The sequence below is a fragment of the Equus quagga genome, chromosome 7 (assembly GCF_021613505.1).
Source record: "Equus quagga isolate Etosha38 chromosome 7, UCLA_HA_Equagga_1.0, whole genome shotgun sequence".
In the NCBI taxonomy this organism is placed as follows: domain Eukaryota; kingdom Metazoa; phylum Chordata; class Mammalia; order Perissodactyla; family Equidae; genus Equus; species Equus quagga.
The window spans coordinates 112,295,269-112,314,450 of NC_060273.1; the positions used below are offsets into that span (position 1 = coordinate 112,295,269).

Below are 19,182 nucleotides of genomic sequence, written 5' to 3' on the forward strand. Positions count from 1 at the left end.
AATGGACGTATTTTTAAAAAATACTATTTTGGAATAATAGTGCCTTCTTTCTGTTCTAGAGTCACAAAAGTATAGTCTGAGAAGGAAATGGGCCTTATTTTTTTCGGTTGTAGTTTTTCTCCTTTCAGAAGAAAGTAACCCTTTTGTTGTAAGCTTTAGTATTGCTTTTATAGATTATTTCTAAATTATTTAACTGCCTTATTTGGGGACTGATTTTATTTAGCTGGAGTTGAATCAGGAGTTCTGGTAATATAGCAGCAAAGTGGCTTTTATTTACCATGGCTTTTTTTAAGTCTTTAACAAAAGTTGAACTCTTTCATATCTAACAGATGTGGAGAGATTAAAAGAGAACACAAATCATGATGACAGCAGCAGGGACAGTTACTCTTCTGATAGACACTTATCTCAGTATCATGATCATCATAAAGACCGGCATCAGGGAGACTCTTACAAAAAGGGTGACTCAAGGAAAAGACCCTATTCTTCCTTTAGTAATGGTAAAGATCATCGTGATTGGGATCACTACAAGCAAGACAGCAGGTAAACTTGGCAGTCCGTTTTGAAATTTTGCTCATTCATGTCTTCCTCTTTTTGATTCTATTTGCTGTATTTGACCTTATCAGCCAATTCAATCTTTTAAATAATCAAAACAAGTCTTATGTGAAATAAGGTGTTTGCTTATAAATAAGGAAAACCAATGTTACAGTACTTTTTTGTTAATATTAAGAATTGAATTTCTCTATACAATGCTTTTTTAATTGGGGCTGGCCCGATGGTATAGTGGTTAAGTTTGCACACTCTGCTTTGGTGGCCCAGGGTTTGCAGGTTTGGATTTCCGGGCACAGACCTAGCACTGCTTGTCAAGCCACACTGTGGCAGCATCCCACATAAAATAGAGGAAGATTGGTACAGCTGTTAGCTTAGCAACAATCTTCCTCAAGAAAATTAAAAAAAGGATTTGCAACAGATGTTAGCTCAGGGCCAATCTTCCTCACAGACACACAAAAATGTTTTTTTAATTATAAATTTAAGATCTAAGTGTGCAATAAGAGATGAAAGTTAGTGTAAGGAGTTTTATAATTATAAGTCATGGGATTCATTGTTGGTTTGGGAGAATATTGGCCTAAATGCTCTTCAAAATATAATAATAGAGTCAAATAAAAGCTCGATGGAATATGGCTGAAATTTGGTGGGGGGAATTGTGTATTCCGTTCCATTAAAAAAACTCATGGGGGAAATTAATTTATGTGAAAACTCCCCGTTGAAGTTAAAGTTAATCATAGCAATAGCAATCTGGGATTGTCCTGAAGTCAGGAAGTTTTCTCTGTTTATTATTGTTGTTTTTGAAGCCTTTAAGCTTTACTGCTTAACCTGAATATAATAAAAAGACATTTTACTCTTTTATTAGTAAAGGAATATTTTCATTAGTTTAATGACCACTACTAAAAGCAGAATAAAAAACTGAGAAAACAATGTAAAGATAGGAATAAAGTAATAGATTTTTTTTGTATTTTAGTTGTGCTCACTGCAATAATTTCTTCTGAGAAGCACTGTCACGTTATAAACACATCAATTGTAGAATGGCCCCTAAAATTAGAAAAGGGCACAAGATGAAAAGGAAAAGCCATATCTGTAATAGTAAATATTTATAATTTCACAGGCTTATAGAATATAGTTATATCATTTATAATAACGATCTTTTGTAAAACAAATTACGTTCAGTGTGTTTTATTTGAAAAGACCAACATTTTAGAGATTACTTCTTATTAAACTGCCATAATTATTTTTTAGCAAACAGCCGCATTTATGTATGGAGTAAATTTTGCAATAATGATTCATGTGTCAAGTCTTATTATATGTATACAACTAGTCAAACTTAAGGAAGCTTTTAAAAGGCATCATGAATCAATGCATATTCTCTTTTACAAATTATTTCATAGTCTGCATTTTAGAGAGTTTATTTTTTCCTGTTTGGAAGCTCATAAAAGGCTCTGATTTTGAGGGTACTCTAGATTGTTGTAGTTACCTTAATTCCAATTTCCAGATAATTAAGATGCATTAATACACATGATGCATAGAATAAAAAGTAGCAGCCAATTTAAAATGGGCATGTGAAATTAGATGCTATCTGCGGTGCTTTGTATGGTTTACTTTAGTTTTATGAATCAAATAGTTTTTCCAAAGGCACACAGAAGGTGTTTCCAGTGATTTTTGAGCTCACTTAGGAAGTTTTGTAATAAGACACTGAGTTTGTATACAGTTAAGAGTATCCTTTAAAGTATTTTTGTGTTTTATTTTTTGATAAGATTTTATTTGGAAGCATTTAATTTGCATTATTAATTTAACCAAAATTCCTAATTTCTCTTGTTTTAGATATTACAGTGATAGAGAGAAACACAGAAAACTGGATGATCACAGGAGTAGAGATCACAGGTCAAATTTGGAAGGAAGTTTAAAAGATAGATCTCATTCAGACCATCGTTCTCATTCAGACCATCGGCTACATTCAGACCATCGGTCGAGTTCTGAGTATACGCACCATAAATCTTCCAGGGATTATAGGTATCACTCAGATTGGCAAATGGACCACAGAGCTTCCAGTAGTGGCCCCAGGTCACCACTAGATCAGAGGTCTCCGTATGGCTCCAGATCTCCATTTGAACACTCAATTGAACACAAAAGTACACCTGAGCATACCTGGAGTAGTCGGAAAACATAACAAAAACTGATACTTTGTCTTTCTGGACTTTTCTTTTAGCCATATATCATAAACCAACACAGTAATTGCCTTACATGACTTGAAAGATATAAACAGATCTTCTATCAGTAGCAGTATTGTTACTTCTTTCCAGGATGCAAGGTCTATTATCCCAACAGAAGAGAAAATATTTTTATATTTAAGGATTATGCTGCACTGTACTACAAATATTGTAGTACTTTTTTTTTTTCTTTTTTAAAGAAATGGAAAATGTTTACTATTATAGGGACCTCAACACTGCCCTTCCATGTAGGCTGGATAAAACTGTTTTTATGTCAGTGATTTTAGACTGACCTCCATTTAAATTATGTTTGTATATGAACTTTACTCTGACCTGTGATCATGTTTCAGGAAGGAATGAAAGAGAGTTCTTTTCTTAATAAAGAAAAAACACTCAAGGACTTTGTTCACTTTCCAAAGCTACTTGTTTACATTGTACACTGCGACCACCTTGCCGCTTTTCATCACAAGCTTGAATATTTAAATTCTGTACTTATATCTGTAAAATAGCCAGGAATTTCCTGTTTGTGATCTATTATTATGCCTTTTTACACACACACAAAAAATGGCTGTAAATTATTGTAAATGGATTAAATGAGCTTTCCTTATTTCCTTCCCCTTCTCAGGCTTTTGTTGACTGTTCCTTTCCCTACCAACTCAGGCCTTCTTATCATTTAAAAAAAATATCAGTGTAATAACACTTTTTAATGATTTGTCTTGATGGAATCATTGTTTAGAATGTAAAAATGGGGAAAGGGGCCACTTAATTCCATTAGTCCTCTTTTTATATTGACTATTTTATTAGATACGTGTTATTTCTTCCTTTTTTTTTTTTCTCTTTTAGTCACTGTTGTGTTTGTAGTAACAAAATGGTGAGAGAATATGTAGAATCTAAACTGCATGCTCTGGAAACCTTTTTTTCAGATGCATTTGGTTTAAAAGGGTAGGTGTATGAACACTTTCAGAATCCAAAACGGCCAAAAGTTATTGTAAATCCATTTGTTTTCCCTTTTCATGTGGGCAATAATGTCAAATGTGCTATGCAGCCAGGTAACATTTTAGATAAACTTGATTGACTTTTAATATAAACTGTTACAATGCACACTGATTGTATATAAAAACCTTATATATGACAAATTAAATTTAAGAAAAAAGGATATGTGGGCTCCTGTAATTTTCTGCTGCATTCTTAGTCCCTCAAGCACTTAACTTTTTTTTTTTTTTTAAAGTAGTAACATTTAGCTGCCAGAAAAAGGATATTTTGGTAAGCAGGTGAATATTGTTAATGTTTAGCACTACAATTAAATCTATTTTGAAGACTATATGAATCTATGAAGTAAAGTTTAAAAGATCATAGAAATCTAGTTGGACTCTTTTTGGTTTTCTGCAGATATTATTTTAGAATGCCTTATATTTATTCACAGATTTTTATTTTGTTATATTCAGTGGGAGTTTTTGTATCGTGTGGCATACATTCTTGGATGTGTGCTGTGATGTAACAAATTTGAATTTTAACTTTGAAAAATATAAGTATATTGATGTATTCCTTTAATATTCTTAAATGTGCCCATATTGATTAGCTGTAGGAGAAGTCTACAGAAATTTGTCCATAGATGTATTTTTTAATATTTTCCTTTTATACAGTTAGGTCTAAAATTTACACTATGTGTACAAAACAAAGCTCCCCCCACTTTTGTTTTTTTTAAAAAGCAGTGATTCCTCTGTTAGATATTTACCCTGAAGCATGATAATCTGTTTTTTCCTGCTATATCAGGTAACATGAGGAATAACTCAATTTTTAAACATCTAATTTATAATTAAATATAAAAGTGATAAAAACAATTTAGTGCCAGTACACATTTTTTAAGCTTTTTCACTTTTTTCAACATTTAGTATAAATGATTATTTCATTCCACAAGATAGTATTTAACGAAACATTATAATGCTTAATGAAGTCATAATATTAAGAGTAAACAGATCAGGGTTGCATTTTTAATTCTTCACTTTGTAGCTGGGACATTTGCATTATATCCTATTGTGTCAATTTCATAGAAGAACAATATTACATTTTTGAGACAATGGAATGGGCTCTAACTTTCTTAATGCTACATTTAGTTTAATATTTCAGTCAACTAATTAGCTGAGTTGAATGAAAAATCTAAAACTGTATGTAACATTTATTAATTAATTGATGGAAAATATGTTCATTATTTGTAAGAAGCCAGCAGTTATGTAGAAAAGGAACAAGCCATACATTTATTAAGACACAGTTGAGAAGAACATTAGTATTAGCACATAGATATACCAGGGAACATTCTTTATAAAAATATGCTTAATTTTTGTCTTTGACATGCTCATTCTGCTTTGCTCCTTTTATCCGTTTGTGTTTAATTTTTCAAGGATGAGAGATTATGCATAGTACTGTACCAATTAACCCTCCACTTTAATAATATAAATAAATGATTCTTACTAAAAGCAATGGCCTGTTTGCTTATAAAGAAAATATTCTTTGTTTAGGATATGTTAGAAAATAATTTTCAGACTGGAAAGCTGTGGCAAACTGGAGTATGAATGATTTGTTCATTAATTTCAGAGTGAGTGGCTTAATAAAATTAGATCATTTACAGTTGTGTAAAATAGAGTAGATTACATATATGATCATTTACCTTTTGTAATGTTTTCGTAGTCTAATGAAAGGGTCGTGTAGATTATATACTGATTTACCTAGATTTTACTTCCTTGAGATTTATCAGGAACATGCACCAGGGGTAAATGGCATAATTCTTGTCTTTGTACCACATAACTTTGTTTCTGACTAGAAGATGATATTTGGACCATAAATAATAACTCATAGATTTATAACTATGACAGTTTTTAGGTAGAGGGGAGGTTAGAAAAGCAACTGATCTTTAAAAATATGGGATTTTTTTAGACTTTCCCACCTTCATCTGAAACTTAAATGTGAACTGGTAGATATGACTTAATTAAAATTTTGAGTAGTTCATTACTTAGCAAATAATGCAAAAAGTATTTTGTGTTTGTAAATTGAGATACTTAAGCATATTAATATAGATATCTATCAAACATAGACTACTTAAATTCAAGACTCAGTTTAAAAATACAAACAAAACTATTACATTTTCTTGCAGCACCTTATGCAAGATTTGTGATGAGTGGAGCGAGTTTAAGGAGAGGCAACTAGGCAATAGTGCAACAACCAAAAGATCTGGGGACAAAATGTCAACACTTCCTGTGTTAGAATCCTTAAGGCATCTAATTTTACATATTTAAAAGAAAACAATTCAATTGAAATTATGTTTCTTCTAGCAGTGACTATATATAGTAAGTGATTTTTGTAGAACACTTCATTTTTTCTTTTTTTCTTTTCATTTCTCATTTTTTTCTAATTTTTTCTTTTCATTTTTTTAGAATCTAATAGTTTGATTTTATTACAGAAAATCTTTGGATTCTTTGTAAGGAAAGACGTAGGGATAGGAAATATTTTGCTATGTTAATGCAAGGTGAGATTATTTGGTAAAGTAGGATTAAAAACATACTTTTCAGATTTTTCCAAGTGTACAAATTCTCCAGTGGCGCTTCATGTGCCAGATTTTCTATTCTAAGAGACCGTTAGCTACCTTGTCCTTTAGTTGAAAATAAATAAATAACCTTTATTCGAAACAGGATTGGGAGTTCAAACTCGCAAATGAATGAGATGCTTTTAATTCCACGGCCGACTCTACATTTGAGTCTGGATCTAAATATTAAATTGAAGAGGTGTAAACGGTCTAAACCCTCCCCCCACCAGCTCAACGATTCTGTTAAATGAGCTAAGGATTGATTGCATGGATGTTATGCATACTTTATCTGGCAGAAATGTGAGATGCTTTGTAATTTCTCTATTATAGGCTACTATTAGGTTTCCAATCTGTAGAGTGAGCTGTGGAATTGAACTGGCACTTTTTACTTGTTTTTTCTATTTACTTCTCAAATCCTTGCTTTGTTTCTGGTGTTTTGCAGTTTCACTGTGCTGAGTCTAGATGTGTTTTATTTGTTTATTTTCTTTGCTCAGGTCTTGCCTCTTGCCCAATTCTTTTTACTTTCCAGAATTCCTATGGTATTGCTTTCAGATGACTTTCGACTTCTGTCCTCTGTTTCAACAGCTTTACTATTTCCTTCTCTTTCCTTTTCTGTGCTGAGTATCTTCAGCTTCAACCACTCCCTGAACTCATCTCCACTTACCTGTCTAATAGGTATCTAATCATAAAATATGTAAAATCAGACTCAACCCTTCTCCACCAGTGAGATTTTAAAAACTCTCAATGTTCCGTAATTTCTGATAAATAAATGGATTTGGCATTCATTGCTCTCTAGCCTATGGCACTTTGCCTCTAACTGTTTATGTTCTTTTTGCCTCACTCAAACTACTCCCACTGCTCTTAGAAAACTCTACAAGATACTACTGGGTCTTTGCATTACTGTTCCCTCTATCAAGAATGCTTTTACTCCTGATTTGTACAAAGTTTGTTCCCTCACTTAATTCAGGTCTCAGCGCAAATGTAATCTCAGGTCTCCAAATTAGTACTTTGCCCCTGTCTTTTTTATATTCCTTATTGTGCTTTTTGTTCTAGCAGTTAGCATCACTTGACTTTATTATTTTTTTCATTTGTCATTGCCTCCTCACTAGAAGGTAAGTTCCCTTAGGGTGGGGAATTTATTTTGTTCTCTGCTGTATCACCAGCACCTAAAACAGTGCCTCATGTATCAACTGTATTTTTTTTATTATTTTGGTGTCTTTCCCAGAAATGCTATGTCCCATAAATGGCCAGCATTACCAAACTTTTTGTCTTGCCATTATTACCTGATCTGTTAGTATTATTAGAAACTTTGGGATGCTTTATCAGTATCTATTACTAGAGTGTTTACTATCTTCCAGTTTTTAAACTGGACTAATAAAAATCACCTGAGACACTTGAGAAATATAGAAACTCCAAAGTCTCATTTCTAGGAATTAGAATTGGCAGAGAAAGACCCCAAGTAACAAGACTTTAATATTTATTTTATTGACTTGGATAATACAGAGGTTAATTCCACTATTATGAATAATACACCTATGCTTACATATAAATGAAAAATTTTCTGTAACTTATGATTACTTAGGTAATATGATGATACTTTGCGAAGAGATACTCAGAGATGTGGTAGGTAAGAGGAAAATATAAAACTGTGATTACTTTATCCCTTTATCTTTTGAAAAGAAATATGTTTTTAGGTGGTATGATACACTATCTTTTCCTTGTCACAAGTAAAGAACACAACTTGTAAAGACACTATGATGCAAGAGAAGTATGTTTCATTTCCAATGTTTTTAAAGTGAAATAGCGAAAAATCTCCGCTCTTGCTGGTACTTGCTATTTTTTTCCCCTTTAAAAAAATTTAGGGGGCCGGCCCACTTGCACAGTGGTGAAGTTCGCAGGTTCTGCTTCTCAGTGGCCTGGGATTCCCCGGTTTGGATCCCGGGTGCGGACATGGCGCTGCTTGGCAAAAGCAGTGCTGTGGTAGGCGTCCCATGTACAAAGTGGAGGAAGATGGGCATGGATGTTAGCTCAGGGTCAGGCTTCCTCAGCAAAAAGTGGAGGATTGGCAGTAGTTAGCTCAGGGCTAATCTTCCTCAAAAAACCCCAACAACAACAACACCCCCCAAATTTTTACATAAGGTACATTCATCCTTTTTAGGTATATAGTGTGATGAACTTTGACATATTATACAGTTGCACGACCAAGAATGTATTTAAGATATAACATTTCCGTCACCCCAAAAAAGTTATGCCACTTCCCTACACCTAGCCCATAGCAACCTCTGATATGTCCCTGTAGTTTTACCTTTTCCATAATGTCATATAAATGAAATCATACAGAATATAGGCTTTTGAGCCTGTTTTTGAGATTCATCCATGTTTTTGCATTTATCAGTAGTTACTCCTTTTTATTACTGAGTAGTAGTCTTTGTATTGGATGTGCTACAATTTGTTTGTCAACTGGGTTTCCAGTCTTTTGGCTATTATGAATAAGGATGCTGTAAATATTCATGTACAGGTCTCCGGGCAGATGTATTCTAATTTTTCATTGGTAAATACCTTGGAGTGGGATTGCTGGGTTGTGTGGTAAAGTATATGTTTTACTTTATAAAAAACTGCCAAACTTTTCCAAATGTATGTGCCATTTTTACATTCCCACCAGCTGTAACTGAAGAGTTCTTGTCACTCTGTATCCATGTAAATATTTTGTATTGTAGCTTTTTTTCATTTTAGCTATTCTGATAGGTGTGTAGTGGTAACTTTTAATTTGCATTTTCCTAATGACTTAATGATATTCAACATCTTTTAATGTGTTTATTTGCCATCCTTATCTTTGATAAAGTATCTGTTGAAATTTTTTCCAATTTTTTAAAACAGAATTGTTGATACGAGTCATCTATCAGATAAACTGAATATTTTCTCCTATGGCTTCTCTTTTCATTTTTCTTAACAGTGTCTTTTGAAATGCAGGATTTTACAATTTTTGACAAAGTTCAATTTATCCATTTTTTTCTCTTATGGTTCATTCTTTGTGTGTATAAATGTTTACCTAACTTGAGGCCACAAAGATTTTTCTTCTGTGGTTTCTTCTAGTAAGGTTATACTTTTAGGAATTCCATTTAAGTCTATGATTCATTTCAAGTTGATTTTTGTATATAATGTGAGGTATGGATCAAAGTTGTGTGTGTGGGTGGGTTTTTTAATTTGTTCTTTGGATATGGAGATCCAATTTTTCCAGCACCATTTATCGAAAAGACTATCCTTTTCCAGTGAATTTTTAATTCATCTTATTGAAAATTAGTTATCCATATATCTGTGAGTCTGTTTCTGGACTCCCTATTCTGTCCTATTAATTTATATTTCTGTCCTTACGCCAACATCACATTGTCTTGATTTCTGTACTTTATAGTAAATCATGAAATCAGGTAGTGTAAGTTGTAAATTTTGGTTTTTTTCAAAGTTGTTTTGGCTTTCTAGATTCCTTTGCTTTTCCACATACACTTTAGAGTCAACTTGTGAATTTCTACCAAAAAGCCTGCTGGGATTTTGATTGAGATTATATTGAGGTTATATTGAATCTATAACCAATTTGGAGAATATTGACAATTTAACAATATTGAGACTTTTGGCTTATGAACACGGTATATATGTCCGTTATTTAGGTCTTTAATTTCTCATCAGTGTGTTGTGGTTTTTTAGTGTACAAATCTTGCACATATATTGTTAGATTTACCCGTGAGTAGTTCATATTTTTCTGCTATGATAAATGATTTTTTAAAATTTCAATCTTTAAGTGTTCGTTGATTTTTGGATTTGACCTTTATCCTATGATCTTGCTAAACTCACTAGTTCTAATAGCTTGTTCCAGGTTCCTTTGAGATTTTCTACATAGATCATCATATCTTCTGTGGGAAAAAAAAAGTTTTATTTGTATCTTCACAATCTTTATGGCTTTTCTTCTTGCTTTAATGTACTTTCCAGGATCTCTAGTTTAATGTTGGTAAGGATGGGCGTCTTTACCTTCTTCCTGGTGGGGTTGGGGGAGGTAAGAATTCAGTCTTTCACCACTAAGTATGGTATTAGTCGTAGGTTTTTTGTAGGTGACCTTCTAATCTTAGTTTTCTGAGTATTAAAAGAAAAATATCTTTTATTCTTAAAATAACCATAAGTACTTATTCATGAGATATGTGTACCTGCTGTACACCTTCTTAAATTGTGGAATCAGCTTGGAGACTGCCACTCTCATTACCTGTTCCACACTGATTTTCTCACAGTACTTGCTTCTTATCAAAGAACCCACCAAAAAACAACTTCGCAATGTAGTAGCATCTAACAATGAAACTGAACTATCTCAAGCTGGTCGTTGCTGTTGTTTTGGACCAATGGATATTATCACCGTGTTTTCCTTGAAAATTTAAAATTTTCTGCCGAACTTGTGTTTACACTGCATTTGCAAACCACAGCACTAGTCCACACTCAGCCTTTAAGAATTCATTAAGATTTAACTGATTTATTCTTACCTGCTTTTTGCGCGCTCTCTTCCTGTCATACTATGTCAAATATAGTATACAGTTCATATGTATCAGCTCACTTGGTTGCCTGGTGATCTCTGCTCTCTAGTGGGTTCAAGAAAAACTTTGATTTTTTGGATTAACTGTATTTTTTCTAGTTAGGATAGGAGGAATGTTCTCTTACAGCCATCTACATCCTAAGAAGAAAGGAAACTCTCAGATGGGTGTTGTTTTTAGTCAATTTTGTTGGGGTATAATATATATGTAATAAATGCACATACTGTAATTGTCCAGTTTGGTGAGGTTTAAGAAATGTATACACTAAGATAATCATGGTATAGAAGATTTCTGACACCCTAGAACTTTACATTGTGCTCCTTCCCTGTCTGTCCTCCTATTTACACTGTGGCCCAGAAACCACTTACTGATCTGCTTTAAATTACTACATATTAGGTTTATCTAACTAGAGTTTAATATGTAAATTAATGAAATCATAAGGTATGCACTCTTTTTTGTCTGTCTTCTTTTGCTCAACAGAGTTTTTTGGACATTAGTTTGTGTCACTGCATTTGCGTACATAGTTCATTCCTTTTTATTGCTGTGTAATATTCCATTGCGTTACTGCTTACTTAATGAATGGGTTCCCAGTTTTTAGCTAATATGAATAAAACTTCTATGAACATTGTTTTACAGGTTTTTTTGTGCAAACGTTTTCATTTCTTGAGTAAATACCTTGGAAAAGAATTTTTGTCTCATGTGATAAGTACTTATGGAACTTTTAGAGAAACTGCCAAACTACTGTACAAAGTAGCTGTACCATTTTGAATATATGAAAGTTCCAGTTGTTTTGTGTTCTTGCCAGCACTAGCTATTGTCAAATGTTTTGCTATTATAATAGTTGTGTAATGCAGTCACATTATGGTTTTAATTTGCATTTTATTGATAACTAATGATACTCATCTCTTTTGCTGTGCTTTTTGGCCATTTGTCTTATGTAAAGTACCTGTCAAATCTTTTGCCCATTTTGTAGTTGGGTTGTTTTCTTGTTATTGGGTTTTAAGCATTTTTTTTTTCTGTTGTATTTTTTAATAGATTTTTTTAGAGCAGTTTTAGGTTCACAACAAAATGGAACAGAAACTACAGAGATTGCCCATATACCCCTGCCCTGACACATGCATAGCCTACCCTATTATCAACATCCTCTGTAAGCATTTTTAATATATTCTGAATACCAGTCCTTTATCAGATATGTGTATTAAAAATATTTTCTCCGGGGGCCGGCTCCATGGCCGAGTGGTTAAGTTCACACGCTCCGCTGTGGCGGCCCAGGGTTCGGATCCTGGGCGCGGACATGGCACCGCTCGTCAGGCCACGTTGAGGCGGTGTCCCACATCCCACAACTAGAAGGACCTGCAACTAAGATATACAACTGTGTACAGAGGGGGTTTGGGAAGATAAAGCAGAAAAAAAAAAAAACAAAGATTGGCAACAGTTGTTAGCCCAGGTGCCAATCCTTAAAACAAAAAGGAAGATTGGCAACAGTTGTTAGCCCAGGTGCCAATCTTAAGAAGAAAAAAAAAAAGAAAAACATTAAAAAATATATATATATTTTCCTCAAATCTATGACCTGCCTTTTTCTCCTTAGTAATTTTCAGAGTGGAAGCTTAAAATTTTATGAAAAATTTTTTTCTTTTTCTAATTTTTCCTTTAATATTTCATATATTTTTTATCCCATCCAAGAAAGCTTAGTTGAACCCTAAGGTCACAGAGATTTTCTTGTGTTTTTTTCTAGAAGGGTTATAGTTTTAGCTCTTATGTGTCCAGATAGTGCTGATATAAAATGGGTTGAGCAGTATATTCCTTTCCTCTGTTTTCTGAAAGAGTTGGTCACAAAATACTTTCCTACATTATATTTTATTCAGTTTTTATAGTTTTAGATTTCACATTTAAGGTTTCATTTGGAAGCTACTTTGTTCATGGTTTTAGATGATAATATAGGTTTATTTTTCTCCATATTGTGAACCAGTTCCTCTAACACAATCTAATAACACTCCTTTCTATTCCCATTGATTCATGGTACGTAGCCTTTGACATATATCAAGTTCCTGTGTATACGTGAGTCTAATTTTGTCTTTCTATTTTGTTTCAATCATCCATTGTCTGAACACTGTATTATATCACAACAGTGTTGCTATGTAGCAAGCCACATCTACCCCCTGCTGTTCTCAGAGCTGATGTGGGGATTTGCATATTTTCCTCTTTGTACAGTGTCTACTTAGGCCTTAAACTTTCTAATTAATTTGTACAAATTAAAAATCTATGATACATTTGATGCAAAATTTCTGTGGTTGGATTTATATTTTTTGGTCTATGCAAATCATCATAAAATAGTTAATGCCTTTGTATGATATGTTTACAGTATATTTATGTCAATGTCAGAGCAATTAGAAGTATTTTTATATTTTAAATTGTTTTATTCTATACTCCTAAAGTATTTTTGAACTAAATATATGAATACATTTAGAGCTTTTTATTTACATAGAATCAGACAGAGAAATTAATCATAGAATTTGCTTTATTTATTTCACTTAGTAAATAAGAAAATACAGACACAAAGAGGTAAACTGACCTGCCCAAGTGGATACAGGTTAATTATTGGTGAAGTCAGTAGTAAACACAGATTTCTTAACTTTCCTTTATTATATAGTTCTGAACATATCTATAGTATATTTGCTGCTGAGTCTTTGGTTCAATTACGACACAGAAAACATATTTGGAAGCATGCGTTTTTCAGATGTTAAACAAATCTTTTTCACATTACTTTGTTCCTGCATGACCCTCATTATGGGGTTAAATCTTCTGGGTGGCGACAATAGTAGTTTTGATAAATTTGGTCAAAACTGAGGCTAGAGAATGGCAGTTTGGTAGAAGTCTCTTGCCATTATAGCAAGAAACATATGTCTGTAAAAGCAACTGCTTTCAGAATGTACATTCTCACTATCTGCATATTTACCCAGTTCAGGGTGTAGTTTGGTGGTGATATATGCTCTTATTTATAACTTCGAGTGGAAATAGTAAGATGCTTGAGCAGATGCAGGTATTTTGCAAAACATGATACTAAAAGGGTCTGATAAGGATGGATGTCTATATTTCAGTGTTCTTCCCAAAGGCCATCTTATTAGATTACAAAAAAGTAACACCACGATAATATAGACTCTGTTTCATAGGAGACTGGCATGTTTTGGTACCTTTGTAATGTGTCAACTTGGCAAGGCTACATTACATTCCCCAGAATCCCCCTTCCTTTGTGTTGCCAGTTAGGGTGGGCCACAAGTACCTTCACAGCAACATCTAGACTGCTGTTTGACCAAACACCCGGGCACCATAGCCTAGGCAAGTTGACACACAAAATTAACCATCACGGTGACCCTGCCACTCTTTGGCCATAGCTAATTGGGAAAAGATGCTCACTTTAAAGCTGGACTAATAAGGTTTCTCTCATGGGAATTTATCGTGAGGGACTTAGAGACTCTTGTGGGTCTTTGTTGATTCCTTGACCTAGAAAGTTATACATTGGTAGTCTTCAAAGGAGCATAAGAACGAAGCCGACATGCAGAGAGAAGCAGGAACAAGAGACCATGTACACCCGGAGCAGCCCAGGGAATTATCTTCCGGGGTTTGGCTGTATTTCCTGCCCTTGGATTTTGTGAGATATTAGATTTTTTCTAATGAATCCTTTTCTATCTAAGTTACTTTGAGTGAGTTTATATTCTGTATTACCAACTCATTCCTAAGACACGATTTTCACACACCATATTTTTTCTCATTTAAGTGGTCAACTGCCAAAGGTGCTAGAGTCAGTTAAGATAAGAACAGAGAAGATTTTATTGGATTTCATGTCAAAGAATTAAATTTCTGAGCTTGACAGGAGAAGTCTCAGCCAAGTGGAAGGATATATTCCAAATGGAGTAGACTGAAGACAGCATGTGAGGTAAGGAAATAGAAACTTTTTCAAGTTTAATGGTAAAGGAGAGCAGAGAAATAGGTCATTATCTGCAGGGTCATGTGAAGTACAAAGAAGATTGTTTTTAGGGAGTGGAGGTTGTTTGAAAGAGAAGCAGATACTTGAGGATATTTTTCATTGATGGTAATGATCCAGTAGAGAGAAAAAACATGATGGCAGTGGAGAAGGTATAATTGCAAGGATCAAGCCTTTATAAAGGTAAGAATAATTGAGTTCAGAGAACATGGGGAGGAGTTGGTCCTTGATAATTAGTCTCCATTGTAAGAGAAGTGAGGGTAGCATATGGGTATGATTGCTCACAGCCTGGCCATTTTGGAGGCTGCATCTCTTTTCTTACTATGAATCAAGTCCAGTCACCTGCAAGAGGGAGAAGAAAGAGGAAATTTAATAAAGATGAAAAAGAGTGAAATAGTTCAGAGAATGGGAAAGAAAACACTTAGGAAGAAATATGTGATGGCATTGCTGTGACTGAATAAATAAAAATCACCAACATGCCCCAACAAGTGATTCCCTGTGACTATATTCTCCAAATAGACCTGCTCATCTTTCAGATGTTAAAAAAAAGCAATAATTACAGTTGGTTGCTATTACTGAGCACCTTATCTATGAGTTTTTACAGTTTTACATGGCACCTGTGAGCCCAGTATTTCAACCAATTTACGGTTGAGGAAACTGACCAAGAGAAGTTAATTCTCCCAAGATCACAGCTAGTGATGGCTGGGGATAAAATTCAGATATAGTTCTTTCAAATTTCCTTATACCCTGCTCTTTCCACTAAGCCATGCTTTCTCCATAATATACATCCTAGTTACAGCCAGCATCAGGGCACCAAGTCCCTGGGGGCAGAGGTGAGCAAGGAGAGAAGGCAGTCTGGGAGACAGACAAAGGTAAGTCTCCACAATTGCACTGAGAACAACTAGAACCTACGGGCCGATTTTGCATTCAGCTGATGGAGTGTCTGCGTCATGTCTGGACTCTTGAGCAAAGATCTTCTAGCTTAGTCAACGCCAAATCACAAGCATTAAAAGCGGACAAGCTGATTTTTTGATCCATTATGTTGTCAAATCCTAATTTTCAAAATTCTTTTACTATATCCACAATTCATAAAACTTGTGAAAATATATGAGACGCAGTCATCTCTACAACAAGTTGCTAGTTTTTCAATGCAACAAGAAGGAAGCAGAACTCCTGTTTCCAAAACGCCACAAGTCCAACTTTGTACTTCATGTGTTCCAATCACTGTAACCACCAGAGGGCAGTATGAATCCATCCATTAAACTGAACCACAGAAAAGACCTTTACTTTTGACAGGTGTTCCACAAAATCTTTGCTCTCGGACTTCCGGAAATAATCTCAAAGCTATGAATCCCCTTAAACAGTTTAAGTTGATATCTATAAATTTTCAATGTTAGGACATAATTTTTGTAAAACAAATGATATCTTTTCTGGTATATTTTAAATATTGATTATTTAAAAATAAAATGTATATGACCTTTTCCATATAGCCAAAGGAATCTAAATACCGTGGCAATGCGATACCCATCATCATTCATTTAAAAATTATATGGTGGGGTACAGGGTAAGGAGGCCCCCAGGCGATCTGTGGTTTCCATGGGTGATGTCCCTATACCCTGCCTGGCCTGGCCTCGTGATTGTATTTCATTAAACAACCCCTTTTTTAAACCCTTAAAAAAATTATATGGAAAAGGTTTCTTTAGCAATTGGAAAATCTGTATCTTTTTACTTTCTTCTTAACTTGTATATAAATTCCACTTCCATCACAACACATATACTTGTAGAGTTTTTGGATAACCCTCTCATACTTCCCCACAACAAAAATACGTATATGAATTGAAATATAGTTTTAAAGAATTTCAAGTGACCACAAGTATTGCAGTCATTACTAATATGTAATTAATCACAGTAGCATAAATGTATTATAAACATTGATAATTATTAAACCTAAAAAAGTAAAATTGTATTTGAAATGTAGATATTAATGAGATGGATGAGGATGTATTTATTTCAGGATGAGAAAGGAATTGGCATCAATTTTATTTCTATTATTCTGACAAACTTGATCACATAAATAAGTGAATGGAAATAGAAGGAGTTTGGTTCAGACAATATCATAAAATTCCTTGAACTCCTCCTGTGTTTCATGCCCAAAGTCACATCGTGATTTGTCATCAGAAATGCTTGAATGATTTATTAGTTGATGAATGGTTTGATTCTCCTATTTTGTTGTAAGAAATAATTGAAAACTACTTGATTTGTACAGTAATTGTTACCCTTTGTTAGAGTCATTCACTTGCTTAAGCAATATTTTGAATCGTCCCACGGCTTGCTGCTCCAGAGGTTTTTCAAATCCAGGAATTGTTCATGGTAAGTCTAGGGATGGGTGAGGGATATGCATTTCATTCGTAAACTGGGAGAAAGGTGATCATGAAGGGCGAGTGGGCAAGGGAAACCAGCACGACCTTCAACCCCGGGGACGGCTTCCAGCAGACTTGAGAAACACCACATAGGAAACGAGGGTTTGGAGAGCCTCTGCACAAACCCCTCGGAAGGTCTTCATGTAAGCCAGTGGGAAGGTCATTGTCCTAACTAACTTCAAACAAATAAGAACACAGGACTTTTCTTACCTCTGGACCTTTGAAATCAATTGTGTTGAGAACATGTGATGAAAACTGAGAAGTATGCAAACTCCAAATTTGACTTTTATCTAAACAAACATATGACTTTAAAGCTCAAGGAAGGAATTTCTTCCTCCAAATCAGTGTGTTTATTAGTCCATACCTTGTTCTAATTCTTGTTCATATCATCATAGATATGATTTTGTATTTTGCATTTTAACTGTTTGAAGTATAGTTTTAAATTTCTATTGAAATTAAAAATACACACAATATGAAGACAGAGATACCTCCACAAGGCTTTAATTAAACACAGCAGTCCTGTGTCTTAGCCACCTCACCACTAGCAGTGTTTACCTTCCCTTTTAATTCTCTCGCCTGATCTTTTGGTTGTAATGGACATACTCCTAAATAAAATGTGCATTGCTACTTTTCAACCTTACAGTTTTAGGCATTAACTAATAACTTTCCATTATGAAAGATGAGAATTGAGTTTAATTTTGCCTTTATCTGCACCCAACACTCAGTTCCCATGCCCTGATCCTTCCTGTAGAGATATAACTTTAACAGGAACAATTCATTATGATGACCATGTGAACACTCTCTGCTGCTGAGCCAGGTGGTACCCTGCAAGTCCTCTGTCCCGCCTGCACAGCATTTTGTGTCCCTTGGAATTTGTCAGTGTCTTGTTTTTCATTTACATAGCTTTCTATGTATTCAGTTCAGTTCCAAACTCTCTCCAAGTTGCATAAATCCTCAATTAACATGTTCAAACACATCAGGTGATCTACCAATTTCATCTTCTTTAAGAAGTCTCTTCCAAAGTCTTCTGACCTCCCCACATGGGATGGGTGTGCCTCTAGCCTGCTGTGCAGCCGTTGCCTTGGGATCTTCCTTTCCCTCATTTAGGGATTCTGCTGGCTTCCCTCCTACCTTGGAGTCCCTGGTTCCTGGATCCCATATATTCCTCCTTGGTTTATCCCCTTATTTTGGTGGAGCATATTCTCCAGCAGCATTCTGAGAAAGGATGAATAGGAATTAAGTTTTTGAGAGTGTGTTTCCCAAAATGTCCTTTTTTAAAAACTCCAACTTAATTGATAATAGGGAAGGCTTCAAAATTCTAGGTTGGAAATCATTTTTCCTTTCTTCTAATCAATGTGGTTTGGCAGAACATGTTACTTTCCAATCCTTGTCCATATTTATGGACATATTTATGTCCATATTTATTATCTCCTTCTCCATTAATCCATTGTGTCAGACACACAATCTCGTCTGGAAATTCTTTGAGATCAGATATGCTTCTACCTTTGGGAGAGCTTTGGAATAGAAAAAAGCTCAAAAGCTTCAAGAATAAATGGAGTTTTATATGTCATCACTGTAGGAAACAAAGAACTGCCCTTTGGATTACTTTTACAGTCATTTTCTATCTTCCATATACAAATTTTTCCCTCCCAGGAACTGGTCCATCGCCACCCCTAACATACCTCACTTTTCACTCTGCTGTGCCTTTGCTCGTACAATTTTCCGGGCCCTGAAATATATCTATTAGCAAAGTCTTGTCCTTCAATTTCCACTTGATTTCCTATTTTCTTCGTGACATTTTCCTCACTTCTTAAGAAAAAAAAGGATATTTATTCGATTTTTGAACATTTTATGCAAACTTCCAGTGACTGCGGGC

General features: G+C 34.4%; 1 protein-coding gene across 2 annotated transcripts in view; it reads left to right on the plus strand.

Moving 5' to 3' along the window:
• The window catches only part of CHD1 (chromodomain helicase DNA binding protein 1), a 78,137-nt gene extending 74,222 nt beyond the window's left edge, over positions 1-3,915 (plus strand). For both annotated transcript variants that reach the window (XM_046666020.1, XM_046666021.1), the window contains 2 exons: positions 330-540; positions 2,374-3,915. In XM_046666020.1, coding sequence (XP_046521976.1) covers positions 330-540; positions 2,374-2,719 — 557 coding nt within the window. In that variant the 3' untranslated portion in view covers positions 2,720-3,915. The remainder of the gene's footprint in view (positions 1-329; positions 541-2,373) is intronic.
• Positions 3,916-19,182: the final 15,267 nt, after the last annotated feature.